This window comes from Littorina saxatilis, linkage group LG2 (assembly GCF_037325665.1).
Source record: "Littorina saxatilis isolate snail1 linkage group LG2, US_GU_Lsax_2.0, whole genome shotgun sequence".
Classification (NCBI taxonomy): Eukaryota; Metazoa; Mollusca; class Gastropoda; order Littorinimorpha; family Littorinidae; genus Littorina; species Littorina saxatilis.
In genome coordinates, this window is record NC_090246.1 from 53,713,610 (window position 1) to 53,731,168 (window position 17,559).

At 42.6% G+C, this 17,559-nt stretch overlaps 1 protein-coding gene across 3 annotated transcripts in view; it reads left to right on the forward strand.

The window, feature by feature from the left end:
* The first annotated feature begins 570 nt into the window (after nt 1-570).
* LOC138959266 (syntaxin-8-like) overlaps nt 571-17,559 on the forward strand; it is a 32,342-nt gene continuing 15,353 nt past the window's right edge. For 2 of the 3 annotated variants that reach the window (XM_070330667.1, XM_070330668.1), the window contains exons 1-6: nt 571-631; nt 3,638-3,737; nt 6,127-6,221; nt 6,744-6,845; nt 7,770-7,790; nt 15,555-15,679. In XM_070330667.1, the coding sequence (XP_070186768.1) occupies nt 576-631; nt 3,638-3,737; nt 6,127-6,221; nt 6,744-6,845; nt 7,770-7,790; nt 15,555-15,679 (499 nt within the window). In that variant the 5' untranslated portion in view covers nt 571-575. The remainder of the gene's footprint in view (nt 632-3,637; nt 3,738-6,126; nt 6,222-6,743; nt 6,846-7,769; nt 7,791-15,554; nt 15,680-17,559) is intronic. The other variant, XM_070330670.1, reaches the window with a different exon arrangement.

Here is a 17,559-nt window from a genome sequence, read left to right on the forward strand (position 1 = left end):
CTGATTCCAAAAACATATATATATGATATGTTTGGATTAAAAACACGCTCAGAAAGTTAAAACGAAGAGAGATACAGTAAAGCGTGCTATGAAGCACAGCGCAACCGCTGCCGCGCCAAACAGGCTCGTCACTTTCACTGCCTTTTGCACTAGCGGCGGACTACGTTCAGTTTCATTCTGTGAGTTCCACAGCTTGACTAAATGTAGTAATTTCGCCTTACGCGACTTGTTCATCTTACCACAGTCACTTCGTTGTTTAGATTACTTTCATGTGACATCTGGCACATAGGTTTCACTTGCTGCATTTATAAGCATGATCTATATAAGCAACAAATGCACGTGACGTTTTGCTTAGTGATAACTGATTATGCCGTGACTCCGATTGACATTTATTTTGTAGGATAACAGTGTTCAGTTAATGTCTCTATTTGTATTCTTTACTCTGCTGTTTATTCGGGCTCTGAAAAGGGTGAAACTTTTAATCTGTCAAGATCAAGGAACTGAGTGGGTGGCTATAACTGCAGGCGGAGAACGTAAAACACTTGCTACCATTATTGGGATATTCAGCAGTTCACATGCGCAATCTAAGCAGACAGCTTACTTCCGCAAACATCATGGCCTCCGATTCGTGGTAAGAAAGATACTAGTTTAAAAGATTTAATGGTTTACAGGGTTGTGGTAACGTACGGAAAATATTAATGAGAAGAAGGAGTACTAGCAATCGAAAATACCCAGTTAGATAGTGTCTTTGACCCACAGACAGTATCAAACAGCTTTGTTTGAACCGAGGGTTTGTGAAGCTCGGTCGGATAGGATGGCGATTTTGTTGTGATCATGTGACGGCCTCGCCACCGCTTAATATAGAACAAAAGTAATCGCATCAGTTCGTCTGAGCATCAAAATAACGGTAATGAGTCAACCAAACAAACTGGAAACTGTTGATTTGTGAGATGCCATCTGGAATAATCTCTGAAAGTGAAACCAGTATTTTCAAATGCATACATGACATCATGATCATCATGCATTTTCACTAATTTTCATTATTACCAGCTGGTTACAATGTTCATATATATGTGACAAATCCAGGTAGTAACAGAGATGGTTAAATCAAAAACAATCGACTCGTCAGTCGGGCATGTAACTTGAAGAAATTTAGCAGGCCAGCTGAAATATCACTGGCCCTGGATAAATCCCACAAAACAAGAAGAATGACACAAACAACGATAGTATGAATGACACACAAAATAGCGGATATATGATCAGATACTTGGCCGGCTGCCGTCAGCGATGAATACGCTATCTCAGCTTGCTTTTTTTGCACTGTTCTTTACTGAGTTACACAGGGTTTAACCTGGGAGAAAAGGCAATGGAACATTTGTCCCCCTCAACCAAATTCCGATGGGACATAGTCGAAGGCAAGAAGCGCCGATGTAAAGTGTACATTTGCTGGCGCAGTGGAACGTAATCTCAATGCGCCCTTGACGCACTGACGCAAATTGTGATGGGACATTTTCAGATTTAATGCGACAATGGCGCAGGGCGCACTAGTAAATGAAACCCTGGTTACAGAAATTACACTGAAAATGTGAGCAATATCTAGCTCCGCACAACTTGATATTTTCCAACTTGAATTAACAATGTTGATTAAGTCTTGTTTTGATTTTCTGTGTTCTTGAAAATGTTCAACAACATAAAACCAACCGTCGTCTCTCAGTCGTACTCCCTGCCATCGGCTTGCTCTCGCCAGTGTTCTTTGAATGGTTGGTCTTTTCTCAGAGTGTTTGTTATCCCTTTTTTTGGCAGTTCAGTCTTTTTAAGTTCTTTTGTGACTATTAATATGCGCGTTTGGAATCAGTCACCTGAGAGTCAGTCTATGAATCAGTAGCGAAATTACAAACAACTCAGTTACAACATGAAACTCAAGAAATGCGTCCGAGGTATAGGAGCCTTGTTCTCGTTTCAACAGAACTTGGCGGAATTTTTCAGACGACAGAAGTCCCTGCATGTTGATATGGCTTTGAAACTCAAAGGTAAAACTGTAAGTTGTTTTGTATTGGACCAGAATTTTTACCAGATCGCACGGGGGAGCTGGCACACATTTTTTATTAGCCCGGCCAATTTTTTTACTCATCCCTGGCGATCGACCAGACGATTTGGCCATCCCTTCGAATGGCTTTGATCTAGATCCAGGTGAATTGTGGATTGTCAAAGTGAAAGCCAATCGGGCTGTTTGTTTGATATCTGGAACCATCAGGGCTTTGAACTCTTTTTTCGAGCACAATGTTTGTAAACATTTACTATTAGATTAGAATGTTGATAATTACCGCGACGATTCATGGTAAATTTGCAACTGAGCTGTGTAATCGCAAATTGCACAACAAATAAACAAAAGCCAAATGCTTACAGATTTACTGACCCCGCAGCTCTGTGCATTTTTAGACTGGAAGAAAAACGTTGACAAGTATGAAGTGCTGGCTTGAACTTCCGGCACGCTTTTGGGCCCTGAATTAATAATAATAATAATACGAGAATTTATTACGCGCACATATCTCACCTCAAGGCGACTCAAGGCGCACTCATACACATTCTTTTGCATTAACAACCCAAGCATACTCATGTACACTTACGCATAAATTACATGAAGATGACAAGGCAACAACACAAACAGAGACTCAGCACTCAAAAGTAAGCATGCGGACAAGAAAAAAAATTCAAATAATAATTATGTACATGGCTATTTACAACTGCTCTGATTTAGACTTGCGAGTGAGGTGGGGGGGGGGGGGGGGGGGGGGGAGTGTAGTGGGGCACTGTAGTCTGAGGATTATTTAGGGAAAAGAAAAGTCTTGAGGCCAGATTTAAATGCTTCTAAAGACTGTTGATGGAGGGGGAGAGGTAGTGAGTTCCTCTCTGGTGGGGGCTTGAAAGGAAAAGGAACTTTGGCCTGCAGTTTAGAGTTTTGTGTGAGGTATGTTGAGTTTGAGGTTGTTGTTTGAGGAGCGGAGTGGTTGGGAAGGTTGATAGAGTGAGAGGGAATCGGAGAGATAGGTAGGAGCAAGCTTGTTGAGGCATTTGTATGTGAGAGTGTTGAGCTTGTATTTGATCCCTATGTGAGATGGGTAACCAGTGGAGTTGTTGCAACAGAGGGGTGATTGTTGCATTTTAACAATTATGTTCACAAACATGGTTCCTGTATAAATGATTGCGCACTTTGGGACTACCAAAATGATGACCAAAAAATATGTTGTTGACTTGTTGCCAGATCAGCATTTTTTATTCGGTCCTCTGGTAATTAACATATTGCCTATTGATTGTTACATCTTTTTCAAACTCCTTCCGATGCGGTCAATGAAGATGAAACAGAAGACGATATGCTCCCCCTTCGGACTGTCACAAAAGGTCTGACAACAATTAACCACCAAACATATCTTATATCTTACACAGTCATTTTTTCGTTGGTGATTAATTGGAATCTGCTGATTTCTTAGAGGCTATCTAAAATGAGCTCTGTACACACACACACACACACACACACACACACACACACACACACACACACACACACACACACACACACACACACACACACACACACAAGTTTATTATTATGATTATTTTTTTCTTTAATCACTTACAGGTTAAGCGAGTATGAAACATGCTCCCAGCTGGGGCAGCAGATTATGGAAACCATCAATGAGCGAAACAAGCACAGCCGTACAAGCTCCAACTACACAAAGGTGAGTATTGCTTTTTCAAGACATGTAGGCCATATGTTTGTGTGAATTGTTTCAAATCTGCATGTGGTCAGTTTCATGTACATGTTTCTTATTTGTTTTTGGTTGTTGTAGATTTTATTATTTGTTTAATCTAATATAGCATTTGCAGCGGTTCTGGCTCTGTGTCAAAGTTAAAGGCTCGATCTAGCATTCAAAATTGTCTTTGGGGCTGCACCATCATGCTGCAAAGGTTGTCTCCCTTGCAGAGACATACCATTATCCAAGCACATCCCTATGCATAACAGTGAGGCTTGTTCATATTTTGATGAAAGACGTTTGTTAATTCCAAAGGTTGATCTGTATAGTACATTGCGTGTGAACGTGAGAAAGACAGAGACAGAGAGAGAAAGATCAAATCAAATCAAATCAAATGTTATTTTACGAGGGTTGTGGCATAACCAATACGAAGAAGCTTTTTTTTTTTTAACCAGCCCTCGCCTAGAGAGGGACTTCTCTCTTATATATATACAATGTACACGTACATTCATTTTAAAAAAAAGAAGAAGGCAGAAACACAGAACTCACAGGACAATATACACATCACAGGCTTTACATGAATTCTTATGTCATGCACGGAAGTCGCAATTTACTGAACATACATGTTTGAACAAAATGTGAATGTGTTATCAAAACTGAGGTTTTATATGATGAAACACTGATGCTACATGTATGGACATATATGATCAATCTATACATATAAATAAAAGAGAGTGTCTGTCTGTCTGTGTGTGTGTGTGTGTGTCTGTCTGTCTGTGGTCGCCATACCTCAGAGATGGCAAAAGATAAGCACAATATATTTTGCATGCACACTGCCCTGGACCCACAAATGTGCACCTGGGTTTTAGTTTCTCCAGACATTGTTAATCCTTCCTCGGATAATTACCCTCCCCATCTATCAATACAGTCTATATAGTGCAAGGGAGGTAAGTCATGCTTTGTCACACACGGAAGGGAGGTAACTCTCATCAAACCAGTATACCGTGTCATTCTCAAGGGTTAACCCCCGCCCGCTATCATCCCGCCGCTCCCCCCCCCCCCCACACACACACACACACTAACCCTGCCCCCTGCTCCCCCTCCCTGCCTTCCAGATCATCGCGAATAATGTTTACGAAACGATCGCCTCAGTGAAAGATCACGAGAATTTACAGATTTCTCTCCCCTGTTCAAAAAGGTATGACGCGCTCACTCATGAGGCATGCGTGCTTTGATCAGACGGTAACTACAGTGGGTGTGAGAAGGGGTAAACAAATCACGAAGAACACGTTGAACCAAATAGAAACTTGCTTTGCCTATGATACATCCAAATGTATGAGCTCACACTGTCATTTTTCTTATCCACATTGGAATAAGATTCGAGAGGTTTCTGAGAGAGGGGAGAGCAGAAACACCCGGGCGAAGCCGGGCCTGACTGCTAGTATGAAAATAAATCAAAGACGATGTCTTCCAATTCCATCACTGTGACTTTTTGTAATATGACATTAAATGTAATGAAAGGTGTTTTTTGAAAGTATTGAGACTCGTTGGGAATCAAACCTGATTCCGGGAGAGAATTCCACACAACGCTGCCAGAATAAGCTAAACTTGTTCTATCTGTGGAATGGGGACATTGAATTTTCGGTTTGGTTTGGCTTTAAATTCTGTAATGAAAGCATGTGGTGCACGTACGGAAAAGATTTTGTGAAAGAGCATGCCTTTATTTAATATAGATTTTTTTTTTAAGGGCAGAATCTTAAGTTTCTTATAATCATCAAAAACGAGACTCTATTGTTTCAATAAAATTAGTTTCAGTGCTCGTCTGTGTAGACTATACAGAGAAAGAGAGTGAGAGAGAATATGACAATGACAATTCTTTATATTTAGAGGGCCGGGTAACAAGAATATTGATATGCTATTTTGAATGTGGCCCTCGCCCTAACGGGGGACTAATCTACTATTACAACTGCTTCTACAAAACTCTCTACATGAATACATAATTATTGAAAAAACATAAGTTTATGTACAAGAAGCGCATTATATGAACATAATGGACTGTTCAAGACTGGGTGCAAACAATAAAGAGCAAAATAAATCAAATTCAGCATACTTTGCAACAATACATTACCGTAGTTCAGCAAAATAATGGACACTGAGCAAAATCATCACAAATTTGTCAGAAATAAACGATAATTTGAAAATGAGCAACCGTATCCGAAGGGTAAATTCCAATCAGAATTATTTTAGAGAGAGAGAGTGTCTGCCAGTAATGGAGATGGCTGATTTGTCTTTCGCTGGGGGCATGCAATGCCTTCTTGTGGACGGTCGTGCCAAAGACATTGCACTTCTACTTAATTTTCTTGTTTGTTTGCAGTTGTCTGCCAATGTTCGCACAACACTTCGTCAATTCCAAACGGATTTGAATCGTCTGAAGCAGAATTTGATGAGAGCTTCATCTTCATACCACATGTATCCTTTTGAGTGGTATGCTGCTTTTGTAAAAAAAAAAAAGAAGAATTTATTTAAGGCCACAGCAATGAGTAGATCTGATAGTGATAGATGAACTAGAAAAAAGAGCCGACCGTTACAAAAATCACTGTGAATGTGCATCTTATTTTTTTCCTCCTCTGCACACAACCTCCAATTAAAAAATAAAAGAAAGCCCAAAAATCTGTTGTATACAAACTAGGTTTATTTAGCTTGTACTACATGTACCAAGACAATGTGTCAGCGCTTTTTGAGCCACTGGGCTTTGGCCAATTCTATGATTTAATAGTCATGGTGAAAAAAATGCAGTACGTGTGTTCAGTTTCATACTGTGAGTTCCATGCGACTTGTTTGAATTATGTTTTTGTTTTCTTGTAAATACGTACTGCGGAAAAAAAGTATCTTTCAGAATTTCTAAGTTACAATATCTTCTTCAAATATGATCAGATGCACCTGTTTTTTTACTATGCATGGTTGATGGAAATTCCTTAACTAAGTCTTCAGCACACAACGTGAAGTAGAACGAAGACAGCGGCTGTTGGACGGCCTCTTGACGAAGGAAAAACAGATTGACCAAGCCTCCAAAAACGAGGGTGGAGAAAGCAGGTAATTTTCATTTCGGTATCCTGTGAAACACTGCACAAAATACTTTGTTGGCTGCATGGAAGACAAGATGGTAGGGTAGAACTGTTGGGTTTTTGTTGTTGACCACACTGAGGTGGTATTGAATCATTTTTGGCAAAGTTCTAACTAAGTGGTAGAGTAGAGCAGCGAATTGATTTTCTTGTTTGTTTTCACATTCTTTCAACATCTCGCTGTTGTAATAAACATTTTCCGGAAATCACTCTGTCAGGATTTTCAAACGCTGTGCTGACCAATTAAAACCAGCATGCGCAGGAAATAACTATCTTCGGTGTGAATGTTATGCAATGTTTGCTCAATATGCCGTCCTTTTCTTTCAAAACTATGCACATCGTAGTTCACAATTCGTCTCAAATTGATCGCTGTCTGCAGTGATCGCTGTGGATGTGTTTTGCTTGAGTTCTCGTGTTTTTTGCTTGAGGTCACGTGAGTTTGGCTTGAGGTCACTTGAGTTTGGGCAAACACGCATGCTCAGCGATCACTGCAGGACATTAGCAGCAACTCACGGGTCAAATGTGCATATTTTCTTTAAAAAAGGGCATATGGAGCAGACACTGCGTAACATACACAATGGAGTTAGCTATCGATATCAGCTGCAATCGCTGGTCTTAACTGGTTGGCTGTGTGTTCTTGTTTGCATCAGTCTCAGGGGTGTAACTCTTCCACAGTGCTTGAAAATCCTGACAGACTTATTTCCAAACATCGTCTATTAATTACCTTCACATCTACACATTGTAAATGTTGTGTTCTGCATAATTCAGTTTCATTTTCTCATCTGTGCTTTTTTGTTCTTTTCAGAGTTTTTTCTGATTTTGTGCACTCCTTTTAGTATCATTCTCTGGTGGTAATGTCTGTGTGTAGCATCCAAATAATTTTTTTTTTTTTTAGATATGTGAGTGCTACAAACAGGTAAGAGACATGTATATATATATTTCTTTTCTCACTCCCATGGTGCTGCAAATTGCAAGACACACTTGACTTTCCTCCAGCACACCTGAACTGCTCTTTTTGCAAAAGCACTACAAAAGTACAATGTTATGCATTGGGCTTGCATGAATCTACAGAGTGAGCTTTTCCTTTCACATTGGCAAACGTTGTGGCATTCATGGGCTGAAACCAGAATGACAGCATTTGTGACACACCCTTTTTAGCTCTCTTATTTCCTGTTCTCCTTTTATCTCTCAGGAGGTGGTGTATGTGTTTGTGTGTGTGTAGAGCGATTCAGAGAAAACTACTGGACAAATCTTCATGAAATTTCACATGAGAGTTCGTGGGTATAATATTCCCAGACGTTTTTTTCATTTTTTTGATTCATGTCCTTGATGATGTCATATCCGGCTTTTTGTGAAAGTTGAGACAGCACTGTCACGCCCTCATTTTTGAACCAAATTGGTTGAAATTGTGGTGAAGTAATCTTCGACGAAGCCCGGACTATGGTATTGCATTTCAGCTTGTTAACTAGTTAATTCGTTTGGTCATTAAAGTTGTCATTTTAAAATCGAATTTTCACTAACAGATTTAAAAATGATTGCATCGTATTCCTCAATTTCTCCTGAATTCAAAAATATATACATATGTCATGTTTACTCTAAAAATGTGCTCACAATGACAGAAAATAGGTTAAGTATGCACTGCGTTTCCACGCTACCCGGAGACGAGCGTGACCCGTCTCTATTTTGGGGTGTGGTTAGTCGAGACTATCTTAAATATAGTCTTGGCGATGACTGTCTATTGTGTTTATCTGTTACTTTAATGCCGACAGCTTGACTAAATGTTTTTTATATCGCTTCACATGACTTGTTTTTGTATTGTTTTATTCCTGGGGATCTTATCGCTATTTTGCATGAGTTGCCTGGATTTTAAAACTGTTTAGGCAAACATTATTTGCAGGATCTTTGTACGTAACAGAAAAATTGCACGTTGAAGTAAAATGTCTTTCTTGGTAGGAGATAAAAGTTATTCTGTCTGTATAACACAAGAAACAGCGACAGAAAGAATGCATTCTGTGCAAGACAATAAAATAATAAAAAATAATTCCCTTTATATTTTTACATTTTTGTTTGACTTTATGACCAGGGTGTCTTCGTGGGTTCGAACCCCGGCCGGGTCATACCTAAGACTTTAAAATTGGCAATCTAGTGGCTGCTCCGCCTGGCGTCTGGCATTATGGGGTTAGTGCTAGGACTGGTTGGTCCGGTGTCAGAATAATGTGACTGGGTGAGACATGAAGCCTGTACTGCGACTTCTGTCTTGTGTGTGGCGCACGTTATATGTCAAAGCAGCACCGCCCTGATATGGCCCTTCGTGGTCGGCTGGGCGTTAATCAAACAAACAAACAAACAAACCAGGGTGTCTGGAGCCATTTTCTTGGTGTCAGTCTGAGTAACAATTTGTTTTGGTGTCAAACACTGTTCATTCCCTTATGTTGGGGATTATTTTATGTCTTTTGGAACAGTCATTAAGAGATATACAGATTCGAACAGGTAGTAATAAAAGAGAAAGAAGAAAGCAGGAAAGGAGAGAACAAGCCAGCAATAAGACCAAATAGAACAACAATGACAAACACAGTAAAGATTTCCACGTTGCGGGAATAGAAGAAGAGAAGGGGGAGCAACCCCAGGGCAAGAAAGACCTGACAATATTCTTACACAGTTCTTGCCCCTTCACTTCCCATGTGAGCATTCACAAGAGCCATGTAGTCACCATGCTCTTTTCACTTCTCGCACACACACCCTTTCTTCTCCCTCCGTCTTTCTTGAATTTTTGTTCAAGAGCAAAGACTCGTGGATTTTGCAGGACAGTGAGCACTGGAGTTTAAATGGCATAAGGCCATATAAATTACATGCATTACAGATAATTTGCATTCCAAGTTCTCTCCATCTGTAGACCTTAAAGCATGATACACATTCCAGCGAGTACGCTTCTTGTGTACATTTAACATTTTGATGAATCTATCTCTCAAAACCGTCGCGATATAATGGTTGAAAACGACGTTCAACACCAAATAAAGAAAGATCTCTCAAAAGTCATCGGTGGCCTTTTAAGCAATCAGTTCATTAAAAAAATCCCACTCTGCACAGAAAACAGGCAGGCTGATTTTTAGCATGTGTCCAAATGGAGGGATGGCCTTATCCCATGTAACAGCATGGGCACATCTGGAATGGTCAGCTGAATTGGTTATAGCTCAAGAACTGTGCCTTTGATATTTCCATATTTAGAACATTAATGTCCTTTTACAACATTTCTTTCGGTGTGCAAAATGATTTAGCAAGAGCGAGGTTATTTAGCACTTATTTGAGCTAAAAAGCAAGTGTTGTGGTTAAGATTCAAGTATTAGAAGAAATTCGGACGTATTTATAACACGCTCGTAACTTTGCCACCTAGTCCTCAGTGAATTTACAAAATGCACCCCTCCACCTTCCCAGAAGTTGAATAGGCAGATAAAATCCATTTGCAGTTAGGTCTCTACTAACGGTTAGAGTGCTTAGAAATGATAGGTAAAATCGAGGTGATGTGTGCACGGGCCCCATGGTGGACTCCTCTTAACATCTGCATCTCCGTTGCTGTGGTTGTGAATCATCTCAGAAATATGATTTTTGTACCACAGCGCTGTACTCACGAGTACACTGAAAAAGGTACCTTATTTCGTATCATCCAGTACAAGCAAATAAGAAAGAAACAGACCGCGAATCTGAAGTGATCTTGACATTCTTTCGGGCCAAGAGTTCTCAGCTTCTCGACGGTTTTTCTAGGGGCCTAGGTCCATGAGATGTTGTTAAAGGGGTGGTGAAAAGGGATGAGGGTGATTGTGTGTGTGTGTGGGGGGGGGGGGGGGGGGGGGGGGTGCATAAGGGTTGTTCGGGGTTTGGTTTGGTTTGGGGTAAGAGAGGAGTTTGTCGATTTTGTGGCCTAGATCCAATGGCCGAGAGATTCTGTAAAAGGGGAACGACACTTGGGGCATGGAATGGTGGTAAAGTTGTGTACAGAGGAGGAGGGTAGAATGGGGTAGGGGAGAGTAGACTGAAAGAGGAGCTAAGCGAAATTAGTCACCAACTCGAGAGTCCAGTCTGTGATGACGTGCAAACAAAGTCAGCGAAAAGATAGAAAAGGTTTCGCCTCCCGCGATGCAGTGACAGATATTAAAATTGTAATTTGCTCCCTCTTTTCCAGTGTTTGCCTCCAGACAAAATCCGCCAATGTACTCCTTTGTCATTAGCTCCCCTAACCCTCTCCCTCCCCCCTCTCTCCCGCCACCCCACCTTCCTTCTCTTTTCTTGTGTTAACTTCACAATAAAAGCCACCAATACAATATTTGAGATTAGTTCACCCCCTCTACACACACTCACCCCCCTTGACTGGTTTGTGTTTGTGTTTGAGGAGAAAAACGAGAAAAACGAGTTACCTCTCAAACCTCCTCCTCCCCCCCCCCCTCCACACACACACACACACACACACTCCTTTGCAGATTTCACTGGTTTGTGTTTGAGGAGGGAAACGAGTTTCCTTCGAAACCCCCTTCCATCCCCCCACCACCCACCCCTCCCGCTCCCCTGTCAACCCCAACACGCAATTTCTCGCCTTTTGAGGACCCTATCCCCTTCACGATGTACTATTTGCCAGACCCTCTTACCATTCATACGCGGGCCGGGACCTCCCGGTGGATTTACACTTGTTGAAGTTGCGGATCAAACACTTGTTGGCAGCTTTTCTCTGAATATGATGAATAGGCTCGAAAATGATCGAGCCCCTCTTGAGATACGTTGGATAAGAACAGGTGAAGCTCGAAAAGTTACCCTCCATTCCCCCCTTCCCTCGTTTGCCACCCCCACCACCACCGTCCGTGGATGACTTTGTTGGACATATATTGACATTGTAATGTTCGCCTTTTCCTGTGTTTGCTCCAGACGAAATCCGCCAATGTAGCTCTTTGTGATTATCTCGCCACCCTACCCCTGCTCCCTCCGCTCACCCCTGCTCCCTCCGCTCACCCCTGCTCACCCCTGCTCCTTCCGCTCACCCCTGCTCCCTCCGCTCACCCCTGCTCCCTCCGCTCACCCCATCCCCTTTTCTCAAAAGCAGTGGTTTGCTTCTTTGACACGAAAAGGAAGTTCGGTTCCAATCCCATTCTTTACTGTGGAAAAAAATGAATGGAAAGAATAGTTTCTATTACGACATGCGGAAAGATTAATGGTGGATTAATACAGGAATAGCATCAAGAAAAACACTGAATTAGCATGGTGGGAAACCTGAAAAACTGTTGGTGGTCGACTAGAACGCAATCAGAGTCAGTCTTCACAAGAGCGAACAATTTTATTCGATGCAAGTTAGCCTGATGATTCTAAGAAGCAAGGAAGCAAAGACATAAACAAAATACCCTTTTTTAAGGACACCCCCCCCCCCCCCCCCCCCCGATTTAAGACTCCCTTCCTTTAATACTCCGTTTTCCCGATCTTCGGTGTGGAACCCCCCCATTTCAAGATTCAAGGTTCCCTCTTATTTAAGACCAGATTTTCTCAGACTTTTTGAAGGTCTTGAAAGAGGCTTCAACTGTATCTTTTTTGAGAGAAGAACAAGGGGAAGAAAGGGCACGGAATTTCAGAGTGTTCTCATGAAGCCTATAGTTAGACTCCCTTCCGAGTTTGCTGTTTTCTGACATCGTTCTTCGGATGTTAACAGGGAAGACCACACGTGTTATGTTCACGTGCGCACATATATATCTGTGTATACAACGCAGGCAATAACTTACTGTGTAAAAGTAGAATAATGAACACCCAGTATGGCAGTTGATAGAAGCAGTGTGTTTCGAAGGTACATCCCTTCCATGTGCAACCACACAGATCTGTCCAGGCTTTTTCATGGGATAAGAGCATATTTTCACCTGGACAAATACCAGAAATCTTCAGCCTGGCTTCTTTTTTGAACAGAGAGAGAGAGTTTTGTTACCCCCCGCGGGTTAGGGGGAAGAATTTACCCGATGCTCCCCAGCATGTCGTAAGTGGCGACTAACGGATTCTGTTTCTCCTTTTACCCTTGTTTAAGTGTTTCTTGTATAGAATATAGTCAATGTTTGTAAAGAGTTTAGTCAAGCAGTATGTAAGAAATGTTAAGTCCTTTGTACTGGAAACTTGCATTCTCCCAGTAAGGTAATATATTGTACTACGTTGCAAGCCCCTGGAGCAATTTTTTTATTAGTGCTTTTGTGAACAAGAAACAATTAACAAGTGGCTCTATCCCATCTCCCCCCCTTTTCCCGTCGCGATATAACCTTCGTGGTTGAAAACGACGTTAAACACCAAACAAAGAAAGAATGGCAGTTGATAGAAGCAGTGTGTTTCGAAGGTACATTCCTTCCATGTGCAACCACAAAGATCTGTCCAGGCTTTTTCATGGGATAAGAGCATATTTTCACCTGGACAAATACCAGAAATCTTCAGCCTGCCTTCTTTTTTGAACAGAGAGAGAGAGTTTTGTTTATGAGTTATTCTTTTAGTGACACCTATGCCAATAATGCACAGGAAGCAGGCATGCTGTTGATTTGCAATGTGTGTTGGGGGTGAGGGATGCTCTTCTCAAATGTTAAAGTCCAGGTGGTGGATATGATCGCCTACACGAGAAGGACTGGACCTTCAAGTCTAAAGAGGAAAGATATACATACATTGCATGAGGTACCGTTGGTTTGAGTGATATATACCGAACGTTTGAGTGAACGCGGAATGAACGCCTTGATTCTATAATTTCACAAACGTAATGATAATTTATAAGAACTCAAGATTGAAGGCTGTTTGCAGTTTGTTCACCAATCCTTTTACAGCGAATCAAGTTTGTTAGACCATTAGGCCGCCTATGCCATTTACACGTAAGATTAGCTCTGTACTTTGTTTGGTGGGGATGAAGAACAAAAATATGAATATTGATATTTTCTCTTTAACAAAATTTACATGTATTGAGGTAACCTGTTTTTAGTTGGCATATTTATGTTATGTTTTTTTTGTGCTGCGACTCGTTTTTATTCGCATACTTGGTGTTTGTGCCTGTGAGTTTGCACGCGCGGGGGCGCACAGTCTCACAATCTAACATATGAGTGAAAATGCGGAAACAGTCATAAGATTGTTCTCGAATTTTCGGTCTTCTACCACGTTAAACAGACTTGCTTCTCGAAATAAACTTGATGGCAAACACAGAATCTCCGCGAGGAAGTTTGAAATGACGTTGGTCTAATACGTAGTTCGCATGTCCTTTGCTTTTGTTTTCGCACATCCTTGACACAAGCGAGCCAGATTTAGACTCACTTCATCAAAACTTGTCCTAGACTCGAACTCCGTCCGTAGGCTGTTGCTGGATCTTTCCTTTTCATCTTCCTTCTCTTGGTCCGTTTTCTTATCGAAATCCGACAGACTGCTATGGTTTTGAGTCTGACATTAACCTAACTATAGGCTTACCAACTCGCAGTAATTTTGCCAACACGCATTTACAACATAATTTCGCTGTATTTAAGCGTAGTAAAGCTTCGCATATGAGAAAGACTGCGGATACCTCTGGATTTTCTCGATTATTCAGTCTTCCACCACCCAACGCAGACTTTCCTCTCCTAGAAAGCAAACAAACAAAATTCGGACATCGTTGTTAAAGTTTGAAATGACGTCGGTCTAATGATACTTAGTTCCCATGTCCTTTCTATTCGCACGTGCTTGTCAGCAGCCAGATTTAGACTTCCTTCACCCAAAATTGTCATAGACTCGAACTCCGTAGGCAGTTGCTGGGATCTTTCTTTTTCTTCTTCCTTCTCTTGGTCCGTTTTCTTATGGAAATCCGACAAACCGCAAAGTATTTCACCTGGGTCTGTTTGATCAGGACCCGTGCAATGCGCGTCCGTATCAGTGGCGTGTAATTTCGTCGCAGATGCGAGCACACATTGGGCGCGAGAGGTTGATTCCTCGCGCAAACAGGCAGATTAGCTAAACCAACGCGGGCCCACTGAAGGAATGTCCCCGGACGCCTTTGCTTCTGAGCTTGACACTGACAGGGTCTTTGCGGTGGTGGGGGTGGTGGTGTTCGCAAAAACCAACTGGCATTTGGCTGGCATGAAAAGCATGTCTGACACTTTGGGAAGGAGGAATACCCTTTCCCCCAACCCCCTCTCACCCCGTTACCCTTTTTCTTGTGGGCACAGTGGAACCTTTTTTTAATACCGGAAAAAATCGGATCGTATAATGGAGGGAGTCTTTAAATTTGGTACAGAGGTTTTGAACAGAAATTCTCAAAAAAGCAAGGTCTTAAGGGGGCGAAGGTTGAGTGTCTAATATTGGAGGTTCTAAACAAGGAGGGTTCTATTGCATTCTTTTCTTGAGGGTATTGGTCGCTTATAATGACCCCTGCTGAAACTTTCTGAGTTTCATTGTGGTTTTTTTTTCAATGATTGATTGTCCCAATTCCCAATTTGTCTCGTGTTTTGACTATTTTACTCATTCTCTTCGCCTCCTCTGATTTCGATGATGCTAAAAATCTACGCCCGCGGACTGTAAATCACTATCATATTTCTCGTCTTGTTTTTGTTTTTGTTTTTTGTTGTTGTTGACTAGATTTTACTCATTGTCTTAACCTCATCTGACTACGATGACACCCAAACCCTGTGCAGACACTAATTGCTATGACATATTTCTGGTCTTTCAACAGACAGTCCCTGCTGGGTCCCCCGACGGATTCATTCAGTGCGGCAGGGGACCCATGGGCGGAACCCGAGCAGTTCCAGGGCGTGTCCAGCTCAGCACTGCAACACCAGCAGCAGCACGTTCTCAGAGGTAAGGCATGGATGAATGAAATAATGACGACGACGACGATGACGATGATTTTGATGATGATGAGGAGGAGGAGGAGGAGGAGGAGATGATGATGATGATGATGATGTCTTTAATGGTGGTGTCGGTAGTGGTGATGGTGGAATGTGTAAGTGAGAGAGAGAGAGACACAGACAGACTGACGGATAGAGACAGACTTACTTACTGCCTTTCACGCCTGGTGGCGTGTAGGGCAATAGAGACAGACAGACAGGGTAAAATAATGAACACAGCGCAGAAGAAAAGGACTTATTTTTATAAGCACAAGCAATACAACACCCAACACCCCGGGCCGCAGGGGTCAGGGAAAACGGCAGGCGTTCAGACAGCAATCGTTGGGTAATTTGCAAAGCTTGGTCGCATAAAAGCTCTTCAAGACAATCGCTCACAGCTCCTCTCTACCCCCATCGACAGCGGAAAACGCCCGTTTCTCTTTGATTTCGCTAGGAGCCGTGGCAATATTAGCCGACTGAATGGCCAGTCAGCCTCGGCCACTTTGGGACAACAAGCAGCCTCAAACAGCCACTGGAAGGTCCGGAATTGAGTTGGCAAGCGCTCCCTTAATTAGATTTCTAGGACTAGGAGGAACGCAAGGGAAGTCAGAAGTACAGGCGGGGGGAGGGGGGAGGTGGGGGTGGGGACGGGGGAATGAGAGAGAGAGAGAGAGAGAGAGAGAGAGAGAGAGAGAGAGAGAGAGAGAGAGAGAGAGAGAGAGAGAGAGAGAGAGAGAGAGAGAGAGAGAGAGAGAGAGAGAGAGAGAGAGAGATGTCTGCCCTCGAAGACTACTATAATGGAAGGAGAAGTCAGAAGCGGCTGTGGTGGTGATTGGGGGGGGGGGGGGTGGTGGAAGAAACAGAGATTGAGAGAAAGAGGAACATAGAGAGAGATGGACAAACACAGACCCAGACAGAGAGAGTCGGGGGGGGGGGGGGGGGTGAAAGAGAGAGAGAGAGAATATTCTGAGGCAAGCAGGAAGTCAGAAGTTGAAAAGAGAGAGACAGAGACAGAGAGAGCTGTCTGCCATCGAGGTCCTTTGCCTGGAGATGAAGACGTGCTAATGGGGCAGTCTGGGCGCCCCAGGGTCAGCTCATGAGGTTCCTAAGGTCCTAGTGTCTTGGAGGGCGCTGCTAATTTTCGCCTTTTGTGGTGCCCCCCGATATTGCTTCTTGCTGAAGTTGTCGAGAATATTATTGCCATGGCTGTGCTCGTTGTCGCTTGTTTGGGTCCGGAAGTTGGATATCATTGGTTGTTTGGTTGGCTCTCTCTGTCTTTACTGCCGCTTTCCCCGCTGAGCTGGTTTGGGGGAATTGTTATCGCCTTTTTAGCTTTGCTGCCCTTTTTTCTTCTTTTTTTGTGGGGGTGTCATTGTGCTGAGTTGAAAGAAAATTGCTGTCCACTCCTTTGCTTGCACTCGCCGTTTGCTGACTTGGAAGAAAATTGCTTTCGCTTTCAGCTCGTTTGCTTGCTGAACTGTAGTTTGGAGAATATTGCAGTCGCATGCCGGATTTGGCTGGATATTGGACGCGACACGCGGCGAAGTGGTCTTTGGAGTGGCGATTTGGGTGATTGCTCCTTCCATTGGACTGGCCTTCGTTTGTTGCCCGGCAGACACTTGAAGCTGTGGACAGCCGGGAGAGGGGCGAAGGAAATTTGTCTCTCTGGCCGTGCAAGCCAGGCTAGGCTGCCTTAGAGACACATTGTCTTGATCGCAAGAGCATGTCTCCGGCATGGCTTGTGCCGTTTCTTGGTTTGGGGAGACCTGTCAGCTCTTTGACGGGATAATTCATCGTAATTGCGATGAAGTTTTTTGGGGCAGCATTTTTTCTTCTCATTTTGATTTAGTT